General features: G+C 38.3%; 4 protein-coding genes and 1 long non-coding RNA gene across 6 annotated transcripts; 2 read left to right on the forward strand and 3 right to left on the reverse strand.

Annotated features, from left to right (window-relative positions):
- The first annotated feature begins 831 nt into the window (after positions 1 to 831).
- Positions 832 to 3,737, forward strand: LOC119995171. The gene is made up of 7 exons (XM_038841585.1): positions 832 to 951; positions 1,042 to 1,182; positions 1,461 to 1,793; positions 1,883 to 1,929; positions 2,377 to 2,439; positions 3,269 to 3,401; positions 3,528 to 3,737. The coding sequence occupies exons 2-7, from the start codon at positions 1,053 to 1,055 to the stop codon at positions 3,542 to 3,544; spliced, it is 723 nt and encodes a 240-aa protein (XP_038697513.1). The 5' UTR covers positions 832 to 951; positions 1,042 to 1,052; the 3' UTR covers positions 3,545 to 3,737.
- Positions 3,738 to 4,438: 701 nt separating this feature from the next.
- Positions 4,439 to 6,171, forward strand: LOC119985395. Of its 2 annotated transcripts, none has more exons than XR_005465097.1 (3): positions 4,439 to 4,577; positions 5,578 to 5,713; positions 5,793 to 6,171. It is a non-coding gene; the product is annotated as an uncharacterized LOC119985395 (long non-coding RNA). The 2 variants fall into 2 exon arrangements; XR_005465096.1 differs by having other exon boundaries at positions 4,444 to 4,577; positions 5,555 to 5,713.
- A 260-nt stretch (positions 6,172 to 6,431) lies between these two features.
- On the reverse strand, positions 6,432 to 9,392 carry LOC119993190 (pentatricopeptide repeat-containing protein At4g39620, chloroplastic). Its single transcript, XM_038840198.1, has 3 exons — positions 9,075 to 9,392; positions 7,477 to 8,723; positions 6,432 to 6,734 (listed from the first exon to the last, which is right to left on the reverse strand). The coding sequence occupies exons 1-2, from the start codon at positions 9,390 to 9,392 to the stop codon at positions 7,593 to 7,595; spliced, it is 1,449 nt and encodes a 482-aa protein (XP_038696126.1). The 3' UTR covers positions 6,432 to 6,734; positions 7,477 to 7,592.
- Positions 9,393 to 10,547: 1,155 nt separating this feature from the next.
- On the reverse strand, positions 10,548 to 11,691 carry LOC119993194 (transcription termination factor 3, mitochondrial-like). Its single transcript, XM_038840209.1, has 2 exons — positions 11,267 to 11,691; positions 10,548 to 11,193 (listed from the first exon to the last, which is right to left on the reverse strand). Exons 1-2 carry the CDS (start codon positions 11,689 to 11,691, stop codon positions 10,548 to 10,550), a joined length of 1,071 nt encoding a protein of 356 aa, XP_038696137.1.
- A 621-nt stretch (positions 11,692 to 12,312) lies between these two features.
- LOC119995280 (probable inactive receptor kinase At5g10020) lies at positions 12,313 to 17,936 on the reverse strand. Its single transcript, XM_038841737.1, has 3 exons — positions 16,763 to 17,936; positions 14,051 to 15,670; positions 12,313 to 13,133 (listed from the first exon to the last, which is right to left on the reverse strand). Exons 1-3 carry the CDS (start codon positions 17,676 to 17,678, stop codon positions 12,556 to 12,558), a joined length of 3,114 nt encoding a protein of 1,037 aa, XP_038697665.1. The 5' UTR covers positions 17,679 to 17,936; the 3' UTR covers positions 12,313 to 12,555.
- Between the last annotated feature and the right edge of the window lie 1,352 nt (positions 17,937 to 19,288).

The raw sequence follows: 19,288 nt of genomic DNA on the forward strand, positions 1-19,288 counted from the left end.
CTTTGACCAACCATGTGTTCCCTTCCATTCTGCCAAAAAGTTTTTTTTTTTAATTAAAAAATTTTCCTTTTCAAGGCGGCGACTTAATAGTTATTTAGGAGATCGACATCATTAATTAACAACTAAGACAAACGAAGTCTTCTGTTTTTTTTTTTTTTCGTGAACAAGACAACACAAAGTCTTTGATATATTCTAAGTTAGGAATCTTTAATAAAGCCCACATGACATGCGTTGGAAAGCTACCCATATATATTCACCAACAACATTCATTGTCCTTGTATGATTATTTGGATGTTTCTCTATCATTTTTGGTCTATTTTGACTTTTTGCAGCATCCCCTACATGATATTTTTTTATGCTATTGATCAATTATTGAATTTGAGCTAAGATTTTTTTTATGCTATGCTCTATTAATGATTGAACTATCATGCTTAGATATCATTTACGTTTGATTTATTCTGATGTAATTCGTAGTAGATGTCATGTTCAAATTGAGAATAACTTCTTACAATTTAAATACCATGACTGTCTAGACATAGACGTCATATGTCAGGATTTATGTGATTGCTATGTATGTTGTCATAAATCTAAATTAAACTAGTTTAGACGTAATGGATAGTTATAAATTAATAATAACCATAGTAAATTAGGCTCCGCAGTTTTTCCCGCCTAGTGTTCGAACAACAGCCGGCATATTCATGTGACTTCCATCGGTCGGTTTGAACCGTTGGATTTCCCTAATAAATAATCTATTGGATTTCCCTAATAAAGAAGAAGGAAAAGACGGGGTTGATCCGAATCATTTAGGTATAACCCGACCCGAAAGCTGATGTAAAATCGGGCAATTTGGATTGAACTTTTGAAGGTATTGCCGCCCCGAAAATTTTGAATGGTCCAGTCATCGCTGCTCCGTCATCTCTGCATTCGTACCTGAATTTGTCGGTGTTAAAGGTACCGGCGCACAATTTAGGGTTTTCTTTCCTCCATTTTTTTTTTCTATAATCTTCTGAGCTTGATATACGAATATATGTATACTTGTAGGATTTGCGTCAATGGCGAAACGAAGGGCTAAAAAGACGGTTAAGAAAGCCGCCGCCTCATCGCCGGCGCGCAATGAAAATGGTAACGACTTGAAGGATACCCAAATTGAGGACAAAGAAGCTGCAATTTTGATCCGAGACGGTATAGTTCTTAATTTCAACACGAGCACATTTAGGTTTTGTTTCACTTACATACTTCTTTTTTGTATTTGTTAGCTATTACCGAACTTGCAGTTTTTATTCTTCAAGGAATTGTAGGTTCAATTTCGGAGTTTATGCCATGTATTTGAGAATTGATTTGGTCCTTGAAAACCCTAATTATGATTCAATTCCTCTTATCTTATGCATTTTGAGTACATTTTTAAGGGCATAAACTTAATTTATTTTGTTTTTTAGCATTCCACCTTGAAATTTTTGCAGTTGAGCGAAGAAGTGGAGCTGTTAGGGCCATGCGTGATGTGGAGATTGAGCATTCGCTAACTGCCTTGCGTTTGCTCCGTTCCTACTTCACTGAGGAGCAGCTTCAAACACCTGTGCTTCAGTTTTTCAAAGAAAACCTACCAAACCTGTCCATTCTGAAAAATAAAGAAAGTGGACAGTGTGAGGTGCAATGGAATGATCGATTTGAAAATTTATCTATGAACCATGGTGATGAGAGAGACATAAATGCTTCCCTTCTTCGTCGCTTATCCATGGTTCATCCTAACTGCTCCAACATTCCATTGTTTGCTGGCATTGATTTGCCGAGTGAAGGTTATATTGCACAATTCAATACCTCTAAGACTGTAATTTGAGTATTTGATATTGTTTGTGTTTGACCTTGATTCGCTCTATCAATGCAGTGAAAACGAACCTTTTCGGTGCTGATAATCTGCAGTTCAGGGACTTTGTATGTTCTATGAGATTTCCATTCCCCTTTATAAAATGCTTGCTTTTATTCCTTTGCAGATTCAAATGGAGCCTGGTCGTTTTATATTTTATGGGTTGTTTGGATATTACTATTTCTATAGCACCAGTTGTTGTTGGGGCGGGGAGTGGGTCGTAATTCTTTTCGTTTTATATTGTAGCGAGGATGAGTAGTTTTGTTGTTTCTTTTCTCTGATGCTGTTGGGTGCTACTTGGTCCTGCCCATGAAGATCTTCAAGTTTCCACTTTTTGTTATTCGCTTTTGGTGATATGAAAACTTTATTATAAGCTTTTAACTGCATCTGCTCATGTTATCTTCCTTGTTCATAGAATAAGAGCATCAAAGCATTATTAATGTGATATCCAAACTTCCCTGCATATGGAGGGGCTCCATCAATCTGATAATAAATCTGTCTTTTTTCTTTTATAGCTTATGGAGGGTCCACCCGACTATCAGATGCCAGGGATGCATGATGGTCTTCGAACTCCTGGGGTACATAGCTTCTTTACCACGTCTGATTTTTTGGTCTTTACAGTGTTGGTGTTGTTTAATTGTTTGGATTTAGTTATTCCTTTGACTTTTGTGCCAAGGCACCAATGATTATGCGATACAGAAGCATATTAAAAGGCCCAACCAATCTACTAAGCAGATAAGTTTATTGAATGTTTGATCCTACAGTTTCTTGGGAATGAAGTGCAATAAGTCGAGACCATGGGCAAACATATTTTGTACAAATTAAGGCATTTGTGAATAATATAGGCTTTCGAATCACTAGGGTTCTACTTATGTAAATTTCAGTATGTCTGGTGTATCTTTCTGGTATGCTGAAGATCTCCGTAAGGATCTGTGCACAGAGCTTGTGCTGGTTCTTGAGTTTTAAATAAGCTAGTTGATGCACTCTGGTTGATAAGAAGGAAGACCTTGGTTGGTAAGAGGAATCACTACCAATGAAAGTGAAATAAAAAGTCTCTTCCCTTATAAACAGATAGCGGTGGCTCCAATTGGATGGACAAATTAGACTTATGAAGAAAGCTTAGTTTGTATTAGATATATGCTCTCACTTATTGAAGAAACATCTATGATATATTGTTTTTAGTTTCCATTTTGAGCCAACAGTTATCTTTTTAATGGATTTCCTGCAGCTTCATTGCAAAGTAGGCTTATGAAAGCCATGATATATGAGTTCTTTTTTGGAATGTCTTGATAGTTATAGTACATAATAGAATATCATTTTCTGTACTGGCAAGCCAAGCATCAGAGTTTGCCCTTTCAATTTCTTGATATGCCTGATGATACTAATATGGTAGGAATATTGTTACAGGTTAGCAGCCAAAGGTTGTCTATTGGCATGACACCCAAAACACTACGAGTTCCTAAACCTGGTGAAATGCTTCTTTCTGTCCATGGATCTCCCCTCGGTGTCTACAAGGACGATAACATGGAAGCCATACATGGTACGCCCTTAGCAGTAATCTGTGTGTCTGTTTTTACTCACACGTCCACATGCGCACATTACATAAAACTCTTTTTGCATCATCATTTTCTCTACTTTCTTTATGATCTCTATCATCTCGATGCAGAGTCGGAAGAGGGTTGAATGGCTTCAAGAATTAGTTATAGTTCAAGGATATACCACACCTGTGACTCGAAGATGGTTTCCTTGTCCTTCTATCCTTGTATGAAAATCCCTGTACTATAATATATGGAATTATGATTTAGATCCTATGTGGAGTGATGTCCATTGATCGTGTTTCGTAATAACAGAAGAGTTGGAAGATTTTTTTGCCTCATCAGCTAACTTCAATCTGTTCATGGCTGTGTTGGTTTCAGGCTTTAGCAATAGCAGAAGAGAATTTCTGGTGCAATTAGTAAAGAACACCATATCCCATTAAATATGATTTTTATATAATTTTTCCCCATTTATACTTTTTTCTAATATTATTACTTTTTAAAAAACAAGCAATAGTAATTGGCGACTTTACATAAATTGGTGCGTTTCCGAACTCAAATTGAATATAACCATATGAAAGTAAAGTCAATTTGGATAAATGTATTTCGAAAACAATACATTAGAATATGTAAAAAAAAAAAGGTTTTATAAATAACATTTTTAATATCAATTTTGGATAAATTTATTATATATTAAAATAAATGGACATTTTAATTCGGTGGAATATGGTGTTGTCCGGCAACAACCGTTGTTGTATTTGTGTTTTTCTTTTTTAGTCTTTTTGGTTGTAATCCATCTTTATAGTGGTGCAAGTGCCTACGAGACGATGGGTCTCATATTCTCTTTCCCGTTTTGGGATAATGAATATATTTCGGTCTTCTTCACCTTTTAAAAAAAACAAAAACAAAAGAGCCAATACCGTACTGAATGGGGTTAGGATAGTAACTAAAATAAAACTGGGCCAAGGTACAATGAAGAAGCCCAATAGACATGAGGCCCAATACTTCAACTGAGAGATAACCAGGCCGGGCCGCCTAGGGGTAGGGTACTGGGAGATGGAGAAAGTTGCGAGAGAGGGCGTCGATTCCATCCAGGGACTGTGAGACAAAGACGGAGAGCTCGAAGGATAGAGGTTACAATCTTTCCTTCTGGGGGGCGGTAGGACAGCTAGGGATATTAAGTAAGTTTCACCTATCCATCTAGCGTGATTTCCTCTCTTGGGAGTTCCATGCCTGTTTTCTTCTCTGCAGTTTGAGTTGCAGAAGTTGTACTGTGGTATCAGGTTCCTTCTCCATACATGGTGGATCTCGTTATCTTTTATGATTTCAACCGATTTCCTGATTTTTCATTCAAATTGGGGGTCAATTTGATTACCCATCAAACGTAGAATGACATTTAGTTCTGATTTTTGATAGTTTACATAAGAAAAATAGAATGTTTCGCCTCTCACTTGATGAATCTTTGGATATTTCATGCTTCAATTATTGGATCTTTGCTGCTGTTGGAAGACAAGTTCAAGAGCTTTGTCTTCGCTTCCTTCACAATGAAAACTTTTGTTGCTCCGTAGTCTTTGTACATGCAAAACATTAAGGGCATTGAAAGTGAATGTGTCCGGTTGGTTAGGGCTTCCTTCCTAGAACCATTTGCCTTCCAAACCTCACGGCTTTACATCTTGAGCACGTTAAGTTTGCCGATGATGCTTCCATCCATAAATTATTTTCTGGTCTTCCAGTCCTTGAAGAGTTGAAATTGATTGGCTGCGGATGGGGAAATAAAAGGGTTGCGATCTCTATCCCGACCCTAAAGAGTTTAATTTTGGATATTTGTTCAGGATATGATTTCTTGGATGGCCGTGTGCTCAAGTTTCATGTAGAAAATCTTATATACTTAAGTTGTGCATGTCTTGACAGTTTATTTTCTTCTAGACGACTTGTCTTTATTAGTTGACGCATCTATAAGCTTGGATAGTTGGATGGCTTTGGGATGTTCCCAGAAGCTGCATCTAAGCTCTTCAATAGGATTCGTTTTGTCAAATCTTTAGAAATTGGTAGCAGAACCCTGCTCTCTGTTGGGAAAATTTTCTTCTTTACCTACTAGCACTCGGATTCTTGGAGCCAGAGGAGTACTGACAGTTCATTTTTGTTTACTTGTTTTAAGTGTCTCTCTCTTGTTTTTCTAAGGAACATCGATCTTTTCCCTGCACTTGGCAACTTGACCTCTTTGAAAGTGAATGCGACGTTGTCGAGCAATGCTACTACAGGATTGAAGTACATTGTTCACAATTCACCTATCCTCGAATCTCTTGTTGTTAGGAAGGTAATTCTCTGGTCCATGAAAGTTCAACGATTTGTTATTGAAGGTTTTGTCACAAAGATTTTCTCTCATTGTCGTATAGGTATATGGTGGAAAATGGATGTCTGATTCCTCATCTCAGTGCCTTATGCTGTGCCTCAAAACATGTAGCCTACATTTTTTAGTGGAAAGGGGCCAGAGATGAGTTTTTTGAAGTTCGTTTTGAAGAGGTCTCCAGTGCTGGAGAGGATAAAGCTCTACTGTACGGAATGCCTGTCAAGTGATCCAGAAAAAGTAGAGTACGTTACCAAACAGCTAGAAACGGCACCTGCACACTCAAAGAATTTTGTAATTGAGTTTCTGTAACATTTATGAACTTCCTTTGGTTTCTGACAACTTTTAAAGGATTTGAAATTCAAGGTCTGAACTTTGTTTTTTTTTTTTTTTATTCAATTGCAATGCACAATTTTTTTGTTCCTGTTGATTATGCTGTTAAAGCTGTTCTGGGCATGAAGTGCTGGGTTTAAACATGGTGGCGTTAGATTTAACGTTTGATATGATGGAATGAAGTGTTGGGTTTAAAGCCCCTTAAAAAACAAGTGATGTGTGCCATCAGTGTTCTTAATACTGATTTGTAGCCAACAATGTCCACGTCACTACTGATATGTGCACTCTTAACGATTTTGTAAGACTTGCTCGGAGAAATTGTCATTGTTGAGATTATCTTCAATAGAAAGAAAGATGGTGAATTAACAATGCAACTTTATTGCTTATCTGCATATTTAACTACAATATTTGGAAGACTAGTTCAAAGAAATTTTGTGATCGCTAAGAATATCTTCAAAAGGAAAAGTGATGGTGAATTTACTCCCCTGATCAACATGTCAAGAATTTCAAGCTAGTACTCTTTACATTTTACAAAGGCAGCAATGATTAATAAATACACCATATTGCAGGGGATACCTCACGGCTCTTCGCTAATAGATTGGAAGAGATACCAACTTGAACATCCTAATCAGTTTCTCATGATAGAAGCTCCAGTATCCTGCAATAATTCAGTAAATGCAAATGGTAAGGAGCGGATAAAATGACATGCAACATATCGCAGATGATTCGATGCAAAACAGATCATGCATGATTCTCATAATGGTATTGACAAATCCTCTCCTTGTTGCCGTTGGCATTATGACCTAAATTTAGATTGAATAGCCACAACCAGCAAAAGATAATCGATGTCCAGTGAGAACTTACTGATTGCCATGGACAGAAATGAAATCTCAACTTGTTAAAGAAAAATTATACAAGACAAGCTAGTAGAAGTTCCCCATATAGCTTAATGAATATTGGAGGTACCATACTCTTTCATATATAAAACAAGAGTTCCCCTATAGCCAGTTCATCCAAGCTGGAATTGCACAAATGGCTATACAACATACAGTAATCCCAATTGCATAAAACAAAGTAATGCTAGAGGATCAAATCGTTCAAAAAAAAAAAAAAAAACTGTCCATTCCTAAACTGTCTACCCCTGAAGAAGTTGTTTTACCATAATACGTTTGCGTTTAAGTTTCTCATAAGCGAAAATTCAAACTTTCATGTCAAAGTTGAAAACAACCCTATGGATAAACAACTAATGAAATCAAACGAGAAGATAACTTAAAGCATAGGAGCTCTACTGCTCCACAAGATTAAAGATTCAAGGAATTCCGAAAGAGATATGGTTTACTAATATGAAATGGTAAGAGGCAATTATAAAAGAACAGAACAAAGTCAATCAAAGAACTTACTTGAATTGTCAGTCTGCAAAACATTCATTCTAAATTTTCCAACAATCAGTCTGCAATAGGGGATTTGCTCTATAATGTCAGCTTAACCAGAAAGGGCCACAAGAATGCCAAGCACATCAGCTACTGACTCCCAGCTTAGTCCCTACACGAGACTGTAGTCTGCTTGAACTATTTGTGCCACTGGCAGAATTTTTAGTTGCTCGAGAAGAACCAAAAGCTCCCAAAGCGTCCTGGAAGAACCTCTTATTAGGGACAACACCAGCTTTGTCCATATGCTTTAGCAACTTCTGTAAAAGGTCTTTCATGTTGCCTTTGGTGTAGGCCTTATAAAGTAGTTTGTAGGTCGATGAATCTGGAAGAACCTTTAGGTTCTGCGTATTCTCAAAAAGAATATTCGCCTCAATGGGCAAACCATTGTTGCAGTAAACAGTAAGCATAGCATTCAATGTTGATACTTTGACCTCCTTCCCTGATTCAACTATCTCATCAAACACTTCCCTAGCACTAGAAACACAATCACATAATCCATACATCATGATAAGACATTCGTATGTGACGAAGCTTGGCATGTATTTCATATCAGTCATTTTTTTGAAAACATCCCGTGCTTTCTCCTTAAGCCGTGCTTTCCCATAATTGATGATCATTGAATGAAACGTAGGCAGTGTAGGCTTCTCCTTTGAGCGCAATAAACTCTTAAATACTTGTTCCATCTTTTCAAATTCTTGCCTCCTCCCATATGAGTCAATCAACAAATTAAAGGTAATGATATCAGGCTTACACTGCTGAGTTTTCAGAAGAGAAAGCACAGATTCCATTTCTCGGATCATCCCATTTTTACCATATGCATCCATCACACCATTATACGTATAGATATCAGGAGAAATAATGCTCTCCTCAAGATCTTTGAACAAAGCATTAACTTGAGTCGCATTTTGTGCTTGAGCGAAAGCTCTCAAAAGAATGTTGTACGTTACAATATTGGGTTTACATCTCTCCATACCTTTCATCTTGTTGAAATAACCTAGAGCTTTGTCCAAAGCCTTAGCTTTATCCTTGGAGTGGAGGTGGGCTGTGATGACTGAATTGTAAACAGAAGTATCAGGCCGACACCCACTATTACGCATCTCAGAGAAGAGCCACATTGCCATCCGGGTCTGGCCTTTCTTCCCCATTACCGATATTAATTTCGAATACACACCATTATCTGCAATATACCATCGTTGTTTCTGCATCCATCTGAACACCTGAACATGTACTAGGTCAGGAAGTAAGTAAGAAACCATTTTCAATTACATGCCTGCGGCATTTTGTTATCAATGTCTCTATTCTATAGCTTGATTGAAATCAAAGTTCTTAAGAGACTAAACTATTTCATGGATAACCCATTCAGAAAACTAGAATTTGAAAGCAATTACATCAGAATTACACCCAAACTAACATAACTTACACAAATCTATTACAATTTCTTCAGTAACTCAAGTAGTTTCTCTTGGGTTAATTTGGCTAGATATCATACAACATTTCATTCGCAAGAACTATTCACGAAATCAATGAACAAAAAAACAAGGCATTTCACAGAGATTCAAAAGCTTAACCTCCAGGCACTGGAGCCACTTGTCCCGCTTGCCGAGCTCCTCAAAGAGAAGAAAACAGTGCTCTGTCCTCACAATCCTCACATACTTGTTCAGTGTCTTCACCAGAGGCTCCTTATCACTGAAACTCCTCACTATGTTCCGAACCAGTTCCTGGGACTCCGATTTATCGCCATCCAGAGCCGGTAATTTCCGGGGCCGGGTCTTGGCGCAAGTAATTCGGGTCTTCAATCGACGATTTTCGAGAAGGCATGAGTGAGTAGTAGTAGTAGTAGTTTGATAGTGTAGCGAAGGAGAGAGGTGCAGAGAGTGTAGAGCCATCTCTCAAGTATCCATTAAAGTTTTACAGGCGAGTGAGAAGGGATACTCTCTGACAACAATTTGCGACAGTAGTCCATCCGTAAATTGAGGTGTTCCGAAAGGATAAAACTGGAAAAACATTACTTATAATGAAATGACAAAACTGCCCATCACGTAAGGTTACAAGACCACGGCCCAAGTCAAGTGCCGCAAAACAAGAGTTTAGTTTTGGGCCTTTCCGTTCTAGAGCATACTGTTCACGTAGTTGGCCTATTTTGCATTGTGGACTAGACCAAAATGGACTTTCTAATTATGGGCCTTCAAGGAATCAATCTCTCTACACAGTTCACCCACTAAAAAGAATCCGACTATAATGAGGTAACCAACTCTAGGTCTTTTTTGGGTGGAATTTTCAATTTTTGCATCTTACATAACAAAATTTCCTTTTGAATAAGGAAGTTGAATTCATTCAAGAAAAGCAATAACACCCTTAGGGTGCCATACGTATAGAGTCTGTTTGGGAGTGTATTATGTTTTGAACTTCTCTGATGAGGTGAGACGAGTTCCGAAACTGAAAACGGTGCATTTGATAGGTGCAAACACACTATCAAATGCACCCATTCGTTTGGGAGTGTGTTATGTTTTGATTTCCTTACATATAAGGTCCGTTTGTGAGTTTGTTATGTTTTGATCTCCTCCGGTGATGTGAGACAAGTTCCGAAACTGAAAGCGGTGGGTTTGGTAGGTGCAAACACACTATCAAGTGCACCCATATCAAGCCAACAAATAAGAGGTGCAAAGAAAAAATTGACCAACTTAGCTTGCACCTAGTTAAACAAGTGCTCCTCTTTGGTGCAACTGCCATATGGTTTCTGTTTCTGCATCCGGTCAGCCCTTCCCTAATTCAAGGTTTTTATTTCTCGACTCTTCAGTTGTCGAAAAATGCTGAAATGTCAGAATTGGTTTCTATTGCTTCTCTAACCTGCCACCCAAATCACTCAACGTAGTGTCCATTTCTAGTGCACTCAGGTCCATATGCAATGCTCACAATCTCCAAGTAACATTACTCATGTGCCAAGGTTGCAGTCAAATGTAAGATCACACAGTCTGCCACCACTCTTCAGTTTGTCTCTCTAGAAGGGAATGAAATACTTCAAATCTTCAAGGAGGCGGACATTATATGAACAAAGAGTATATGAACCATATCAACATATGACCCTTGTAAGCTACCAGCAACTCCTCTGCATGATCTCTAAACTTGGATATATACTTCTCCAAGAATACCTCCTCTGTCAAATCCAAACCATATAAGAAACTTGGCTCCTTTCTTAGCAGCCTCTTTGACTTGATAATCTGTATAACTCTATATCGAGGAATCACACGGTCTTCCAAGCTACGCTGCAAATACCATGGTCGACGAACCAGCGCCTCCTTCTTCAACTTGACCGAGAACAGGAAAAAATCCAGTCCCTGCTTTAACTTCTTCTCAGAGGTCCTAAGCAAACTCGGTGCCCTTGTTAACACCTCCATACACTCATTCCCTGAATACCCAAAACTCTTGAGCAACTTCAATTTTCTCTCAATTGTGTCATCACTCAAACAGCTAACAGAATACAATCCATGAACAAACATCCTCGAATCAATCGAAAATCCCAGAATAGAAGCCCGCGAAACAAGTTTCTTAAGTGAGGATTCTGGCAAAGAAAATAGCCTAGGCTTCCTCTTCAACAACACTGAAAGTTGAGAGCCAACAATTCCACAACTTTCCAGAAAGGCAATGTTGGAGGACAGTCTAGACTCACTTTGCACAATAACATTACATCTAATCAAACAAAACCGCATTGTTCTTATCATTCAACAAGGTTTTCTTCAAAATATCGATACATGGAACCAACTTTTTGTCCAAACTATTCGTCAAAATACTGGAACTCTTGGACATGAACTTACCCAAATCTGAACCCACAAGACCCACATCCTGAAAAAACTCGAATTTGGGCTTAAGGGTCGTTTCAATCTTGGCGAAGAGGATTTGGGGAAAGACGCGAGCGGTGGATTGGATATCGGCGGTGGAGAATCCAAGATTCTGGAGAAACAGAAAGACTGCGCGTGGATTCTCAGGGGATTTGGTACACCTGTAACGATTTGTGACGCAGATGGCCTTTGATTTGGAGAAATTGAAGGTGGAGACCAGGTAATCGATAAGAGCACGCTCCGGTTCTGGGTTTGAAGAAAGAGACAGGGAAGAGAAGGAAGAAAATACGACCCAAAAAGATTTGGAGTTCGACGACAGCTTTCCGAGACATGAATTCAGAGAGTGCATTGCAATCCCAAATTGAGAGTTCGGAGAGAGATGAGTGGTTTAGGGTTTGTCAGGGTCCCTTACATCTGCAGGGTTCACCTTACAAAGACGACACTGTTTAAAAGCCCATGGATACGACGTCATTCGAAGGGCAACAAGATTGCCCATCAAGGCATCAACTCTACACGCTGGACTGAACAAGAATTCATCTCACAAATTGCAATATTAGAAACATTTATGTGGACTCACAGTCTCGATCTCCCGCTTACGCTAACTCATGATTAAGTTCGTCATCTCGCAAATTACAATATTAAAAACATTCATATGGACTCACGATTTAGAATTGATTTCGCAAATTGTAATATTAGAAACAATCATCTAAACTCACGATTTCAATCTCATACTTACGCTAACTCATGATTAAGTTTACCATATCGCAAATTGCAATATTACAAACATTCATCTGGGCTCACGATCTCAATCTCCCGCTTACCCTAACTCATGATTAAGTTCACCATCTCGTAATATTAAAAACATTCATCTGGACTCACGATCTTCATCTCCTTCTTACGACTAACTGATGATTAAGTTTACCATTTCAACAAACAACCAATTCTTCTGTTGGTCGGTAATATACATTGAGAACGAAAAGAATGGCCCAATCCCTTTGGATTTAACATCAACCAAAACACTACCAAAAAATGGATTGCTTGTCACTTTACAAGAAGAATTTCCAAAAGAAAAGGAAAAATAAATGTGATAGCCAGCCGCAAATCAAAGGCTGGAAACCAATTAAGTGAAGAAAACAATGGAGAAAAAAAAAATAGAACTGACAATTGTGTCGAGGAACAACAAAAATAAATTCCAAGACGCATGTACAAAATTTTAAACAGATATTGAACAGAGATCCCTGAAAACTTCTCCCATGTTAGGCCTCTCATTTACAGGGAGGATACACCCAAGTGAGATGGCAAGCAAGTCATCCATAGCTTTCGAGTGTTCTTCCCCGCCTGCAATGTCTCGATCGATACAATCCATTCCCCGACCTTCTCGATTACAGAATCGGACCCAATCTGTAAGATCAACAGTCCCTGATTGACCTGATATTATGTCACCCGCGCTTCTTCTGGTCAACAACTCCATCAGGATCACTCCAAATGCATAAACATCAGCTTTAAATGAAGGGAATGGTTTAGATGCAGCAGCAAGTTCAGGGGCGCGGTATCCAAGTGCTCCCAGATTTAGTATCTGCTCGGCAATGCCAGCTGGCATCATCAGCCGGTGGAGACAATAATCGGTTAGGTGAGCACTATAATCAGGGAGTGCTAAAAGTATATTTGTAGGCTTGAGATTTCCATGGGGTAAGCCTCGGTCATGGAGGTACAGCAAACACCGTGCAACATCCACAGCAACCTTTAGCCTTTGGCTGAAAGAAAGTCGGGGGTGTCTCCGAGGGGTAGACTCTGTAACATATTATATTTTGATGAGTATATAAGACTAAAAGAAAATCCCATTTCAATTTAAAACAAAAAAAACTGCCCCATATGCAACTGTACAAATTACATGTAAATCAAGCAACATGAACCAAAACCACATGTCCCTGGAAGCTTTTGAAGGGTTTTTGCCCAAGAAATGAACACAACAAGAAGCATTTGAAGGGCCGAACACCAAAGAAACATATGTGGCAGCAATAAAGGTAGTAGATATAGCAATTATCTCGATGCAAACAATTATCTTGAATCCCTTTAATATAAAAACATCAAATCTATCAACAAGGCATAAACTTGATAAGGTGTCTGGAACTTGATGCCATTCAAGGTGCGTTAATCCAAGAACGGAGACATCTATTTCCATCGTTAACTTACAACACAGTAATCTTAAGCATCCAGGTATTGTGTGCCTAAATCACAGCACAGGAACGTTTTGGCTTATTATATATTTTTCCCTATTTCTATTTAATCTGATCTAGGACAACCAATGCGGAAGTAAGACTATGTCCAAATTTTGTCCCAAAAAAAATTAAAATAGTTTTTCAATACAAAATAATTGGATATGTCACACAATAGCATTTGGAGAAATGGGAAGAAAGTACGAAAACAAATCCAGCGGTCATTAAACTGAGGATACACCAGACTTGAATAAAACTGTCACCTAGCTGAACATGACCAAAGAAAATATGCTACAAAATAATAACAGTCAAATCTGTGAAACCCAAAATATATTTTGACATAACAAATGTTGAAAACTTAGATTATCAACAAGTACAAACAAAAAGTGACCCATATCTTTAAAAATATTGGCAAGGAACAAAAAAGTTGTAGCAAAATAAATGGAGAAAAGTCAAGCACAAGCTGCACAAGTAAATTCTGAAGGTTTTTACCATAAAGATGCAAAGTCAAGCTATCTCCCAGGATATAGTCTGATAGAAGGAGCCTCTCTTGTTCCTTGGGGCCCCAATAATATGCTCGCATTGGAACAATGTTTGGATGCCTGGCAGAGCCAATCCTTTTAACCTCTTTAGCAAATTCTTTCTTACTTTTGACTAGTCCTACCCGCAACCACTTTACAGTCAACATATGTCCACTATCTACTGTAGCTTTGTATAAGGTTCCATGGTTGCTTCTGCCCAGAACTTCCGCTGGAGCTCGTGATAACTCTTCAGCAGTAAAAGCCAAAGAAGCATCCACAAAAAAAAGTTCACCTGCTAACCTATCTGGTGAATACACGTCCAACATGGCAGGTTGCTCAATTGCCTCAATGAAATGGGGTGATGATGATGATGGGGAGCTGGGGGAGGACTTCTTGCCAGATGTTATGGGATGGCTATCTAGCACACTAGGATTCAAAGAACCAGCACCGGCTCCTCCAGTGGGTAAAACAGTCCCAACAATTTCAGGTGCAAACTCTGCCTGCCCAGATAATGATCTTGAATTTGAAGTGAGCAAGTGATCATTTGAAAAACTCATTGAAGTTGGTCGTGAAAATCTCCCTACCTTAGCCTCTCTCCCAGTTTGGCCACCAAACAAACTTCTTCCATGAAATTCTGTAATTTGTGCCCGGTGATAGGCCAGTAATACAAAAACAATCATCATAGCGGCTCCAACAGATGCAACAATAATAGCTACTTTGATATTACGGCTTTTGTTATGATGTTTTCCTCTCATAGGAATATCATCTATAGCTGCATTAGTTGGTGTCCTAGGGTAGTTCAATGAGGGATTACCAGGATGAAATGAAGATTCAGGGAACCTTCTTAAGTCTTCTGGAACAGATCCAGATAACTCATTGTTGGAGACATTAAATTTTCTTAGGCGAGAAGGAAGCTTAGCAGGGATTTCACCCTTGAATTCATTGCCTGATAAGTCAAGCAGTTCCAAGTAACCTAATTTGCTCAATTCACTAGGTAATTGTCCAGATAAGTTGTTATTTGCAAGATTCAGCAATTTGAGCTTCCCCATATTACCTATGTCTGAAGGCAATACACCTGTCAAGGAATTACCAGAAAGATCAAGAGACTCCATCAGAGGAGAAGGGGGCAGGACTAACAATGTAGTTGCACGAGAGCCTTGAAGAGGAATTGGCCCTGTAAAGCGATTTGCTGAGAGGTTCAGGTATATCAAGGTCATTGAAGAAAAAAAACTACCAGGAATAGGCCCACTAAGCTGATTCAAACTGAGGTCAACTGCAGACAATTTGGCAGAGGTCCTTAGTTGAGAAGGTAGGGCACCGACAAGAGAATTATTCCTAAGATTGAGTGCACTCAATCCTTCAAACTGTGAGCTCATGTCAGGGAAGCTTCCGGATAACTTGTTTGAACTCAAGTCAAGAACCTCCAAATTACTCTCCCAGTTGAGCACCACAGAGATATTACCAGAAAACATATTTCTACTAAGATCCACCTCTAGACAACTTTTCAGTACAGGGGGCAAACTTCCTGATAAACCATTTGATGAAAGATTAAGAACATTCAGAGTCGTAGAGTTGACTCCAGGGAATGAACCTATAGACAGGCAATAGAAATTATCAGACAATAAATTAGCAGCTTCAAACCAAACCAAATAAGAATAACTGAACCAAATAATGCAGGGCCAGAAATATGATAGAGTAAAACTGATATGGAAACCCAACAACACCCCATTGCACACAAATAAATCACGTATGGACCCACAATCAAAACAAGACTAGCAAACAAGAAAATAACTAGCAATCTACACTGCATAGAGATAAACCAAAACAAACACAAGCACTCAGAAGAAGAAGAAAAAAAAGTTGATTTCTATATTTACCCAGAATATTATGAGAATAGAAACTAAGAATGATAAGAATTTTTCTGGTAGCAGGATTGATATTTAACCAGAAGTTCCATTTAATGATCTTTGACTTATCCAACTTGTAATATTGGAAATATCTGCAGACATGCTGCTCACAAAAGGCCTAATTTACTGGAGGAACACATCAGTATGAGCACATTGAAGAAAAATCTCCAAATGGTTTTAAATTATCAGCATACAGCAATATTTTATATGCCACCCTATCAAACATGGCAAAATAGAGAAATGCGTGCAAGAAATTACATATAAATACAAAGGAGATACTTCAAATATTTAGAGGTAGTTGCATTCCTGAAACACCAGTTTGATTTTACAATCAAGAAAAAGGGGAAAAAAACAGATACAATGTTCTGCAGACTCATTTTGCCAATTATACAGCAGAGGCAAGAAAAATTAGAAACAGTAAAGGGTAAAAGAGATCTTCCATAATCTAAATCATATACAACACCAACGAAAAACAACCATTATTTGTAATAGGTCCCTGAAAAGACAGTTCGAATTTGCTGCAAAAGCTTATCATGACTACTACACAATAAATCTTACTATATCACCTACCCCATATAGGTCCTAATAGAGGTGGACCAACAAACATAATTCCATTTGGGTATAATGGAACAGTATTTATTTGGGATGAATTTAAGATAGAAGATACGAATAAGTTTTCAAAAGAAAAACCGTCAGAGCCAAGCAATTGATCAACACAATGGAATGAAATCCTTTTTTGATATGAACAAGACAAGATCAGAAGTCAAATTCGTTACCAGTAAAGCCATTGACGCTGAGATCCAATTCCTGCAGTCGAGTTGAACTTTCCAACAATTCCTCGGGCACAGGCCCGTAAAACTGATTGTTAGCCAATTTCAAGACCAGCAAATTTGTCAAAGCAGCAAAAGAAGGGAGCTCCCCGCCAATCTGATTATCGCACAAATCCAGAACCTCCAAGTTCCTAAACAAACCAATAACCTCACTCTTAAAGAACCCACCGCTCAACATGTTATGACTCAAATTCAAAAAATGCAGAGTGTTCGCCAAACTCGAAACCTTCTCAGCCTCAACCCCAAACTCTCCATAGAACTGATTAAAGCTCAAGTCAACATGCTCTACATAGCGCAACTCTGAAAGTATTTCCCCGATTTCGCCCTTAAACTGATTTGAATGCAAATCTAAAACCCTCAGCTGCTGCAGATTCCCAAACCCGTCCGGAAACCATCCGCTGAAGCCGTTTTTGGAGAGATTCAGATAGTTCAAGTTCCACAATTCCGAAATCTTGGCAGGGATCGGGCCGTAGAACTTGTTGTCAGACAGATCGATACGCTGGAGGGAGGACAGTGACCCCAATGTCGGGACAAGACGGCCAGTGAAGTGGTTTCTGGCAAGGGAGAGATTCTGGAGAGACTTGAGGCCGAGAAGAGTGGAGAATTTGAGGTCACCGGAAAGTTCAAGGCCATCTAGGGATATGCCAATAACAGAGCCGGTGTTGGCGTCACAGGTGACGCCGTAGAAGCCCTGGCAGACGGCGGAGTTTGTCCATGAGCCTAACACTTTATCGAGCGGGTCGGTATCAATGCCCCTCTTGAACTGAAGAAGGGCATGGAGCTCCGAGTCAGAAGCAAAAGAAACGGAGAAAAAGAGAAAAAGAAAGAGAAAGAAGAGAGTGACAGTAACAGTGACAGTCATTAGCGTCAATGCAGAAGCTAACCCTAACGACTCATTTGCGTGAGTGCCTGAGAGAAAGAAAGTGCGTGTATGGATCGCGAAACCCTAGAATCCGAAATCCAGGGGGAGAGAGAGAAGGGAGGAGGAGAGTGTACGGGGTTGTTTTAGTGAGAGAAACCAAGGAGAGAGAGAGAGTAGTGTTAAGGAAAAATCAGTTAAAAATGGCGGTTTAGGGGTCAGGTGGAGAGTGTTGGTTGGTGGCTGAGTAAGTACAGTCTGTAAAGGACAAGCTGCGATATTTGTAAATTCCACCCTCGTTATCTTGTATGTGTTCTTTGGTTTCGTCACACAGATGCTCCCTTTTTTTCTTTTCCCTTATTATTTTTTAAACAGAATATGACACCATACAAAATTTTCTTTCAAATATTATATATATCGTCAAATCCACAAACACAGAAATTTCAGCTCTTTTCTTATTCTCTAATCTCATCTACTACTAAATACTAATTCTCTATTTTTTTTTAAATTGATAATTTGATATGTATGTGTGAGGAGAGTGTTTTCTCGTAAAAATACAATATGTGGTAAATTATATGAAAGGAATAATAAGATTATGTTTTAATGATGATTGATTTACATATGTAATTATGGATGCCGAAAATAGTATCCACAAAAAAAGTGTGCATTCACTCTCCATAACTAAAGAAGAGGTTATGAATTCTAACAATGCGGAATAAAACTTATATTATTTTGTAATTAACGTGTATATATGATTAAAAGGTCAAATGTTTATTTCTAGAGTGAAGAGATGGGGGTGGGAATATTTGGCAAGTATGAGCCTATGAGGACCTTTTATTAAAGAAATTAGTATCAAAAGTGGCTATAGTTGTAGATCTTAATGCAATCATTTTACTTCCAAAAGTAATGGGATATTACTTCTCCATAAATAAATCTTCCTAAATTAGGGAAAAATTATTTGAAAAATCTCCACAGTTTAATTTTCCACTTTTCTGGTAAATGCCCAATAATGGGTTTTGAGGGATCATATCGAACTAATCAATTTACTGTTGAAAAAGTAATTTCAAATATTCAAATAGCACAATCAAACAGACAATCTTTAAGGATACCATGCTGGTATTTGCTTTGATTCTGCCTACTGATTTGGCTTGATGAATTTCTGTCAGAAAAAGGTCAAACATTTGCAAGTCAAAGTCATATAGTGGGTGACCACAAACTGCCCTGCACTGCTGATGTTCTCTTTTACATCTACTTTACATAATTCAAACAAAAAATGTGTTTGTAATTTTAATATGCCACTTATATTAAAAACATTTAATACAAAATGATTCACACACTTTTGCTCATTTTTCCCACCTCTCTCTCTTAAGGTTACTTTTCATTTTTTTTCTTTTACTATTTAATCTCTCTTTCTTCTCTCTTTCTCCTCTTTCTTGGGGACCTTAACTCCACCCTTCTATCTATCCCATCAAACATCGTCGGGTCTAAAAAATATACTCTAGATGCTCCCCTGTGAAAAGACTATGATGATCTTCATACAGTTACTTAAAATGGGTGAATGATCTACTCTTTTCATGATGGTGGACCTTAATAATTTACTCTTTCTTATCTCT

The sequence above is a fragment of the Tripterygium wilfordii genome, chromosome 3 (genome assembly GCF_013401445.1).
Source record: "Tripterygium wilfordii isolate XIE 37 chromosome 3, ASM1340144v1, whole genome shotgun sequence".
Taxonomy (NCBI): Eukaryota; Viridiplantae; Streptophyta; class Magnoliopsida; order Celastrales; family Celastraceae; genus Tripterygium; species Tripterygium wilfordii.

Bases quoted from the DNA above. Each gene is read 5' to 3' on its own strand.
- LOC119995171 (XM_038841585.1), top strand. From the start codon at position 1,053: ATGGCGAAACGAAGGGCTAAAAAGACGGTTAAGAAAGCCGCCGCCTCA. The intron at 1,183-1,460 runs GTATAGTTCTTA...AAATTTTTGCAG, and splicing joins TGCAATTTTGATCCGAGACG to TTGAGCGAAGAAGTGGAGCT. The intron at 2,440-3,268 runs GTACATAGCTTC...ATATTGTTACAG, and splicing joins ATGGTCTTCGAACTCCTGGG to GTTAGCAGCCAAAGGTTGTC.
- LOC119993190 (XM_038840198.1), bottom strand. From the start codon at position 9,392: ATGGCTCTACACTCTCTGCACCTCTCTCCTTCGCTACACTATCAAACT. The intron at 8,724-9,074 runs GTTAAGCTTTTG...GTACATGTTCAG, and splicing joins AGTGGCTCCAGTGCCTGGAG to GTGTTCAGATGGATGCAGAA.
- LOC119993194 (XM_038840209.1), bottom strand. From the start codon at position 11,691: ATGCACTCTCTGAATTCATGTCTCGGAAAGCTGTCGTCGAACTCCAAA. The intron at 11,194-11,266 runs GTTGGTTCCATG...TTGTTTGATTAG, and splicing joins ACGAATAGTTTGGACAAAAA to ATGTAATGTTATTGTGCAAA.
- LOC119995280 (XM_038841737.1), bottom strand. From the start codon at position 17,678: ATGACTGTCACTGTTACTGTCACTCTCTTCTTTCTCTTTCTTTTTCTC. The intron at 15,671-16,762 runs GTAACGAATTTG...GCCTGTCTATAG, and splicing joins CAGCGTCAATGGCTTTACTG to GTTCATTCCCTGGAGTCAAC. The intron at 13,134-14,050 runs GTAAAAACCTTC...AATATGTTACAG, and splicing joins CTTGACTTTGCATCTTTATG to AGTCTACCCCTCGGAGACAC.